Here is a 10,237-nt window from a genome sequence, read left to right on the forward strand (position 1 = left end):
AACTGTAACGGATAAAAATAAAAAAGCTACTTAACTCATTGCAATATTCACAATGCTGATTAATTTTTTCACCACAGAATATATTGTCGTAATTCAATATATATTACCCAGCCCTAGTGATTATAACTCTTTAGTCTTTGCAGCAGTATTGTGTTTAGTACCAGAACAACTCATCATCCACTCTTCACTGTCTCAGCATTTTCAACTGCATTCATTAATGCAACATGTGTGCATGAATATTTCAGAGAACAAAAAGATGTATACGCTTGCCATTGATGTCAAACTGCTCTTCACTTTCTCTTCCTGCACATTACTCAGCTGTCCATCTGTTTATGTCCTTTATGTGTGTTGTAACTTTGTTCTCGTCCAAACCCTTTCACTAACTTTAATCAACTAACTTAATTTTGGGGGCTGGTCTGCATGTCCTTGAATTTGTCCAAATTATGCTAGCAACCCACTGTGCTATCCTTGGTGGTGGTAACTACCCTTTAAATGTATCTGATATTCAAGTAATCTCTCAGAAACTCTACTGTGTCTGTTGCCATTTCCAAACCAAGATCTGGTTTCATATCTATTCATAAATTCTAGCATTATTGATTTTTGTCATTCCAGCATCATTTTATTGGATGGTGGTGGCTACAGAGTCAGTAACATGGGCATCTGTTAAGTTGGGCATTTGTTCATACTTCAACTAGACACCCAACACCATTCCATCTGTTCTTCCTTTTTTGTTCTCCATCCCTCCCTCTCCTCCTTCCCAGCAGTCACTCAATGACAAGCGTAAAAAGAACCTCTTTTCGCGAAAATTCCCTTTCTACAAGAACAAGGACCCCAGCGAACAGGAAACAAGCGATGTGGAGCGTAAGTACATTAGCCGTGTGCAGGGCAGGGTAGCGTCACACGCGGCTACACCAACACCGCTGAACAAAACTCCTGCTTCTGTAACAACCCTAAACATGACGGCTAATTTGGTTGATCTCTTCTACTGTATGTCATTGTGAGATAATTTAGGGGACCGTATGTCCATCGAAAACCACTGAAGTCTCCATATCTGGGTTTGTTGTGAGGCAGGAGCAGTGTTCATCGGTAAGACGTGATATATTGTTCCAGTAATCATTGTTATTTTTGTGGTTTTCTCTTGTTCCGTGCTCTCTGCCGACTGCTCCACAGGACCTGAGTGACGACAAAGGCTTGAGTAAGTCCACAAAGGCCACAGCAGACCTACAGAACCCCACCGGCCCCACCAAACAAACTCCCTTTATTCCCCATAAATCTCTCTTACACGTTTAGCAGTGATGTTCGGTTAGAATTGTGTTGTCTGCAGCCTGTGTTATATCTAGATGGCTGTAAAACACAAGCTTTGCAGATCCAGCGCTATGTTCAGGTCCTTTGTTGTCCACTATGCCCTTAACGTGTTAATTCTGCTCCTCTTAACATTATTATGATGTTCACTGATACTAGTACTAATTTATCGAAACAAAGAACACAATTACCACATAGCAAACATAGTTTACCATACAGCAAATAAATCAAATGAAAGTAACATCTGTAAAATAGTGAATGCACACTTACTCTAAGATTCTGAATGGAGTTGAAAACTGAACGAGCGTCCCCTTACTGTGAGAGATGCAGGTGAAGGCAAGAGTGGTGTATTCAGTCCTAAAAGAATTTTATAAACAAGACATGTTAAGCTTTCTATAGATATATCTCCCATGTGTGTGTGTAAAATATTCGATGAGTTTCAGTTCATTTTAGTGACGCGTTTCAAACAGATATGCGCGGAGAATGAGACGGCTAAAAGCACACCCTGTTTATTTTCTTTATTTTGCAAAAGCACAATGTTTTGTTGATATTGTGAGTGTACACAAATAAAAGTAGACCCTTTACAGATTTAAATGCTGTATTACTCTTATATGTACGGTCAAGTATGAAGGAGCATTTTAGTTCTTTTCGCTGTTATCATTCAAATCTGCAAAAATTTCCGCCGGCGGAACTGTCGACCCCAGGAGGTTAAAGGGGTATAGGTCACCCAAAAATGAATTTTCTGTCATAATTTTCTAATTTATAAATTGGCATAATTTATGTGTTGTTTTATACCAGGATGGAAACATGTTTAACCATGACAATAACACAATTAAATTTATGGTGGCAGTTTCTAGAGTATTGCTTAAAGTAATGGTTCACCCAAAAATTTAAAAAGTACTCGCGTCTTTCCAAACCTGTATGCATTTCTTTCTTCTGAAGAACATAAGATATTTTGAAGGATGTTGGTAACCATGCAGTTTCATGTCCCATTGACTTCCATTGCATGGACAAAAAATACAATGGAAATTGATGCGAACTGAACTGGTTTGGTTACCAACATTCTTCAAAATATCTTCTTTCATGTTCCACACAAGAAAGAAATTCATACACGTTTGGAACGATGTGAGGGAGATTTTCATTTTTGGGTTTACTATCCCTTTAACAACATTTGCCTTATAAATGCATTGATTAAATAGTGGAGCTTATTATGGCTAATACTTCGGTGTAGGGTTTCCTAAATGGGGGTTTGTGAGTTGATGAAAAGATAATAAGTAATTAAATTGAATAGAACATTAAAATAAACAAATGGTGCAGCACAATTAACTGACATAAAACTAAAATAGTGATATATTATATTCAGATTCTCATAAGATTTTTCCAACATTTTTGTTCCAAAATGAACAAAACCAGTATTCTGCCAAAAAATAAAAACTTGAGGATTTCATATGTTAAAAGCTCAAGGGTTTGAATATTTGAAAGTAAAGAATTTAAGAAATAAATATTTGTATTGTAAATAAATAATGTATAATTGAAACTGAAAATTAAAACAACCAAAATAAAACACTTACTAGAAATAAATAGATTTGATATTTTTATCTGTTTCCTTGGATGTCGTGACCATAAACCAACACCAGAGAAGCGTGAACATGCAAATTAAATTAAAATCTCAAGGGATACTTCAAGTAAATATTTTACTTCTAAGGGGTTCAGCTGACAAAAAAAGTGTGGGAACCCCAGGTTTAGGTCTTTGAACAAATGCCTAACCCGAAGAATTGAACATTGGTGTGTAACTCGCATCTTTTGCTTTACTTATTCTCCCCACTAAGCAATTGAACATTATTTTTTGCCTAGTGAATCTAAAAAAAATCCTAGTGCTTGGGGTGTGGGCTCTTTTAACTTGCCAGTATGCAACCACCTAGCAACTGCGCAGCAATGCCTTGGAAACCATGCACAAGACCTTAGCATTGGAGCAGCGAGTTTTGCACCATTCTGTTTTCTTCAGAATATGTAAAAATGTAGTTACTGCTGTGATTTTGCTTCGGGAGATGAGTTTGAGATGTGCTTTTGGGGACAAATCAAGTTCAAATAATGCTAAATTTAACTCTCATGTTCTGTTTGATGTGGGCACTGAGATGAGATACATGTCTACATTGTGATACAGTCTTCAATCATTTCTACGTACTTGGTCAAATCAAAAATGCTAAAACAATATGAAGGGAAATCAGAAGATAATTTTTAAAATAACTTTTAAAACGTTTTGGGTCCGTAATATTTGAAAGGATTATCATATGCTCACCAATACTGTATTTATTTGGTCAAAAATACAGTAAAAACAACAATATGTTGTGATATATTTTCACAACTTAAAATACTTATTTTCTATTTTAATATATTTTAACATGTAATTTATTCCTTTGATGGCAAAGCTGAATTTCAGCAAGCATTACTCCAGTCTTCAGTGTCACATGATCTTTCATAAAATATTTTTATTTGTTGATTATGTGCTAATGAAAGATTTCTTATTATTATCAACGTTGAAAATTAGGGTTGGGCCGATAGACGATGCCATCGTCCATCGCCGATGGCTGCTAGACATCACGATGTTGCGCCGGCATCTGCAAGAATCTGCAAATCAGTCGCCATCGTACACCGGACGCAACAGTTGTCGTGTCGCGCCACATCAGCTAAAGTCTGTCTACACTGGACATTTGAAATTTGTGTCAGCACGTCATAAATAAAACGTGGCAGCAGTTTACTGTCAGAGATTTGTCGTGTCACGCTGCACCGCGCCGCATCAAGAGTAGACAGCATCACTGATTATAATGAGTTCTATTGACTGATTTATATATAATCTCTATTATAGATCAGTGGTTCTATAGTATTTTGTCACGCTGCGCTGCTCGCATCCGGTGTAGACACGGTGTTAGGAATCGTTAGTTGTTTTCCCTTATAAGGATTCACGCTTCGGGCACACACATCGGGCCCCCGCCGATGTCATCGTCCATCACGATGTTTCACTGTAGACATCGTCCAATGCCAAATTTGTAGACATCGCCCAACCCTATTGAAAATAGTTGAACTGCTTAATATTTTTGTGGAAACTGAAATACAGTTTTTCAGAATTTGTTCTTTATTTTTTGATGAATAGAAAGTTCAAATGAAAATCATTTATTTGAGATCGAAATATTTCCAACATCAGTGTCTTTACTGTTAGTTTTGATCAATTTACAGGGGTCATGAACTGAGAAATCAAATATCCTTCTAACTTTTGACATATAAGGGGTCATTGTGCTATAAAAACATTCTGTAAGTTTCAGAACTCTCTCCTTAGTCTAAAAACTGCTTATATTGAAGCCAATCTGCCAAAACGACAGCTTGTGGAATTGTGCCACTTTATGACGTAATCGTGTGGCTGAACACCACCTCCGCAGAAGATGATCAACGCCTGCTTCTACATCACTGCCTATTTAGCTCCGCCCACTGATTCACCCATATAGTGTAAATAACGAGAGAGGCAAAGGCAGGTCCAGACAGAAACCAAACGATAAACTTTATTTGATGAACTTTATTTTTAATGAATTTCCAGACCGCATCATTAAGAACTTGGTCCTTTGTTCACTTCATTTTCACTTCATATTAGTTTACAAACAAGGCACAATTTGACGCAGGATTTTCAGAAAGATTGAAACTAAAAGACGATGCTGTGACGACAATATTGGATCTGACAGTAATGTTGCACCACACAAGTGTGAGTAACTGTTTTTATGATGTGGTCACTATTGCTTTGTCTGTTATTACTGATCGTTTGATATACTGAGTATTTATGTGGTTTTTTTCACAGCAGCGTTCCTCTATGAAGGCTGTAGGCTGTCAAACATACACAGCTGTTAGCCAATCATAGCAGTGGGTGTTTACTTCTGAGTCTACAATCCACCACACCTATTCAAACAGAGCGTTCCGATGAGGAGGGTCAAAACAAGACAGAAAATAGCCTATTACTACTAAATTATGATTTTTTTTTTTATGTCAAAGTCTTGATAACATTAAGTGGACCTCAGAGAACAATACAAAATAAAAAACAAAGGCAGTTCATGACCCCTTTAATGTATTCTTGCTAAATAAATGTATTCCTTTCTTTAAAAATAAAATAAATTAAAATAACCCCAAACTTTTGAATGGTAGAGTGGAAACAACAGAACATGAGGGGTTAAGATCAGCATGGCTGATAGGAAAAGGTTATTTACAATCTTCCATAATGCCTAAATGTTTAGTATATGTGTCTTCTCTTAGGCTTCTACATTGAGACACTTTTAGGTGGTGAAGTGGAGCCCCTCTGTCCATCAATGTTCACTGCACCATGACTGTGTTAAGACCCCCCGACAGTTTTTCTTACATTCAGAGGCAATTAGATGATGAGATGTTTTTCTTTGACTGCTATAACTGTGTCCAATTCCGAGTATTGGACACCATACTTGACTACATGTCACGTCACTTTCACTTCACATGTTTCATACTTGTTTTATAGAAGCAAATTTATGATAAATTGAACAAAATGAGATGAGCTTCAAAGCCTCAAATGTCCTGCACAAGTTCTTAACACTGCCATCTGCTGGTGACTGATCTTAGTGTTGTGTCTGACATATTCCTGCAAAGCTGGTTTTTGTGTCTGTAGTGTTTATTTTCCTTCTTTATGGTTTCAGAGCATGTAACTTCTAATGCCAGCGATAGTGAAAGTAGTTACCGTAAGTTTGCGTTCCCCTTTATTTCCTTTCATCGTTGTTATTGAATTCATCTCTTTAAATTTCATGAGTTTGAGTGTTTATTTCCCTTTGTTCCCTCAGCTTTCCTTTGTGTTATATGCACACACATACTTGAAAGATGTTTACTATTCAAGACCAGCATCAGAGTCAAGATTTTACAAAAAAACAATTTAATGTAATATTTCAAATAAAATAGATATTTAGATCTTTTTAAAAATGCAGTAGCAAAAGCCAAGATAATTACAACACACTATTGATTTAGCCGACAGAAGCTTCTTTTTCTGTACTATGCTTTATAGTTCATAAGCTAGCTATATGATTTGCCCTACATGGCAGTTTCAGGTGATAAAACAGGTGCTGGTTATCTGTGCACCTTGCGTAGTGATCATGCTGGGGACATAGCATATTATGGCCTGGAATATTACCTTCAAATAAGATGTCACAGTCATTTGAACAACCTGTGGCTTTCAGTAGTTTTATAACTCGCCTGCCATTCACATCGAGTGGTCTGAAAAACCTCTTGAACTTTGTTAATGCTACATGGCTCTCAAATCTCATCTGAACAGAGTGTGAAAATTAGAGACTACTGTTCAAAACAAGAGCAAAAGAAATGCTCAACATCAGATTTCAGTTACATTTCAATCTCACAAGTCTCTCGCAGTCTTTTAACCTGTTTAATCATGTATACACTGTTGTTCAAAGGTTTGGGTTTGGTAAGATTTTTAAATACATTTTTATTTATTTATTTTGTAAATATTATGCTTGATGCTTTTCAAAGCTCATCAAAGCATAAATACAGTAAAACCTGTAATATTGTGTAATAAATTCTTTATATTTAAAAACATTTTCAAATGTATGGCAAAGCGGAATTTTCAGCATCACATGATTGTTCAGAAATCATTCTATGCTAATTTGGTACTCAAACCTTCATTTTTATCAATGTTGCAAACCGTTTGAAAACTGGGATGCAGTGTTTTTTTCAGGATTCTTTACTGCTACATTTAATTAATGTGTGCTTGCTGAATAAAAGTATTAATTTCTTTAGAAAAAAAATCTTACTCACCCCATACATTTGAACAGTAGCGTACATCATGAATAATTAGTTAATTAATGTCCTTTAGCTGTTAGATCACATGCTAAAATCCTCTCAGAGAAGTTGCTGTATGAGAGTATCTAAGACATATTCAAGATGAAAAAAATAGTTCCACTTTTGAAAACATGTCTCTGAATTCTAGTAGATGCTTCTCAAAATCCTCTGATTCAGAGTTCATGCGAGTTCAAACTGTTTGTAACTCTGAGGAGTGTTTTACTAACTTTAGTTCAGTCTATACATGCATGTTGGGTTAATTAAATTTAACTACACAGTACATGAAGATTTTTTAACTCAGTATTTCTGTCTCTACTAGGTGGACAGGAAGAGTATGTCCTCTCGTATGAGACAATCACGCAACAGGAAGGTGAGTGTCTTTCATTATGGCTTTCTTTTATTGTGGTACATTGGTTAATATCACTTCATTTAACTGTCAGTGTGTAATTCTGCTTGACTGATTGATCGTAAGGACCCATTGTAAGGTTATTATTGTGGTTTACAGTGAGTTATGCTCGTCCAGTGATTGTCCTTGGACCCATGAAAGACCGGATCAATGATGATCTAATCTCTGAGTTTCCGGACAAGTTTGGATCATGTGTTCCCCGTGAGTACATAATCACGGTTTTATCGTTTCTTCTGCAGTATTTCATATCATCTGCATTGTTTTAATGGCCATTACTGTACTTTGACCAGACACGACTAGACCAAAGCGAGACTACGAGGTTGATGGCAGAGACTACCATTTTGTTATTTCACGGGAACAAATGGAAAAAGACATTCAGGATCACAAGTTCATCGAGGCCGGCCAATATAACAGCCACCTCTACGGGACAAGCGTGCAGTCAGTGCGAGAGGTTGCAGAAAAGGTGAACGAGTTCCACTTGTTAAGAAGTAATAAAGGAACTTATAGCAGTAATAAAAAATTTAAATAAATAATAAAAAAAAAAAAAAAAATTTTTTTTTTTTTTTGTGAGAGCGACATGCTGACCTTCAGATTTGCATTGCGCAGCATTTTTCTCAATTTTCACAAGACGATCTGTTTTTCATTGTTCTTTAAGGGCAAGCACTGCATCCTGGATGTCTCAGGCAATGCCATCAAACGACTCCAGTTAGCACAGCTCTACACCATTGCGGTGTTTGTGAAACCCAAATCAGTGGAGAATATTTTGTATGTTATTTTTACTGTTGTATCAAAGGCTCATCAAACACAATAAATGCTAAAGCTTGATTATTTTTGACTGATTGGCACTAGTAATGTGTCCTCTGTGTCCTTCACAGAGAGATGAATAAGAGATTGATGGAGGAGCAAGGCAGGAAGACTTATGACAGAGCCATGAAACTGGAGCAGGAATTCCTAGAGCACTTCACCGGTGAGAACAATAGAGTAAACTTACCCACATCCCAGTCAGCTGTAACCTTGTAGACCTGTCCTGCAACGAAGCCATGCCCTGCATTTAAAGTATTTTGACACACGCATCCAATTTTTCATTCCATTCCAATATTCATTTATAGGAATGGATCACTAAATTAAAATTCTGTTATCATCTGCTCAGCCTTATGTCATTCCAAACCTGTACAACATTCTTCTGTGTAACATAAAGAATATATTTTAAAAAAAAAATTAAAAAAAAAGTTGTTTTTTGCTGTTCATACAGTGAAAGTTAATAGGGTCGAAAATAACATTGGACCCCAGGTAAATTTCATTGTATCGACAAAAAATAAATAAAATATCTATTTTTAAATAACTCCTTTTAATATTCATAGAAGTACGCTGGGAGAGTCAATGATGGCAGAATTTTCATTTTTAGTTGAAGTTTTCCTTTAAAACGTAAAAATCATCATTTGTTGATAAAAGCCAAGCTTACTGATTATAATCTGATTAAAAAGTACTCATAATTTGCACAAAACCACTGCCATTCAAATAATAAATAGGTTGTGATTTTTTAATAAAACATCACAAAAAGGTGGAGGATGTGCATCTTTACTGTGTGGTTTGTGGTTTTATATCTCCTCACAGTAAATAACCTTCAGCCAGAGGAAAGATTGCCTGGAGTATTTCCAGGAGTTTTGACTGGAGTCTTACTATATGATGTTTATTTTCAGTTTAATTCAGTATTCAGAATAAATAAATGTTAAATTTTCCAAAACAGAACATTAAAAGAGGAAGCAATCAGTTTGGAATAAAAAAGTGGGGACAGACCTTTGAAAACAGACCCACTGCAAATGCCCTTTAGTTTCTTTGTATTGGTGCTTACACAAAAGATTTTTGAGTTTTATATTGCTGTAACAATACAAACATGAAATGTAGCAACAACAGCTTAATTCACACAGATTTTGAAATATGCGTTGACCAACAAAAAGTGCTGCTTGGTTTGAAAGTGGCTTCTGTATGAGGTGTGCTTCATACCTCACTACATTAATGACTATCGACAATGAACCTTTTTTGCTGTGAAATTTCTCCAAAATGTTGCTAATGTGGCTGCACCTCAGGACAAAACAAAATTGTCCAAATTTTGTTTTTGTGTGTGTTTATGATGCAATACTTTGAAGTATTCCAAGTATTATTTACTTTTGATATTTGTAGGATTTTCTTAAATATTACTAAATAAAACTAAATACCAGTGGCAAATCGTTGTGGGCCACCTGTATCCAGTCCCAACTTTCCTGAGAATTTTTGTATTTTTCCATTGAACATGGAGATCTCTGATACTCATTGATGGTCATCTTATCTTTCCTTCAGCCATTGTGCAAGGGGACACATTAGAAGAGATCTACAACCAGGTTAAGCAGGTCATCGAGGAGCAGTCTGGGCCGTTCATCTGGGTTCCAGTCAAAGAGAAATTGTGAGACGACTGGAGACAAATAAACCTTATTCTTCTTTAAACGGTTTTTTTTTTTCTTCTTTCTTTTTTTTTTTTATACTAACCTGGCCTGCTGCTTGCATTGGCTTTCTGACCCCTGAGTATAGGAAATAAATTTTCTTTGGACGGGCTTGGGGTCATGGTGGCCTCTCTCTCTCTCTCTCTCTCTCTCTCTCTCTCTCTCTCTCTCTCTCTCTCTCGCTCTTTCCACTCCAGCTGCA

The 10,237-nt window shown here is 36.3% G+C and overlaps 1 protein-coding gene across 1 annotated transcript in view; it reads left to right on the forward strand.

The window, feature by feature from the left end:
• The window catches only part of LOC107692362 (disks large homolog 1-like), a 152,881-nt gene extending 142,672 nt beyond the window's left edge, over nucleotides 1-10,209 (forward strand). The window contains 8 exon segments of the mRNA XM_016491361.1: nucleotides 1,171-1,195; nucleotides 6,006-6,047; nucleotides 7,472-7,522; nucleotides 7,658-7,759; nucleotides 7,849-8,021; nucleotides 8,214-8,323; nucleotides 8,434-8,525; nucleotides 9,896-10,209. Of these exon segments, the coding sequence (XP_016346847.1) occupies nucleotides 1,171-1,195; nucleotides 6,006-6,047; nucleotides 7,472-7,522; nucleotides 7,658-7,759; nucleotides 7,849-8,021; nucleotides 8,214-8,323; nucleotides 8,434-8,525; nucleotides 9,896-10,002 (702 nt within the window). The 3' untranslated portion in view covers nucleotides 10,003-10,209.
• Nucleotides 10,210-10,237: the final 28 nt, after the last annotated feature.

The sequence above is a fragment of the Sinocyclocheilus anshuiensis genome, unplaced genomic scaffold, assembly GCF_001515605.1.
Source record: "Sinocyclocheilus anshuiensis isolate Anshui unplaced genomic scaffold, SAMN03320099.WGS_v1.1 scaffold70, whole genome shotgun sequence".
Taxonomy (NCBI): Eukaryota; Metazoa; Chordata; class Actinopteri; order Cypriniformes; family Cyprinidae; genus Sinocyclocheilus; species Sinocyclocheilus anshuiensis.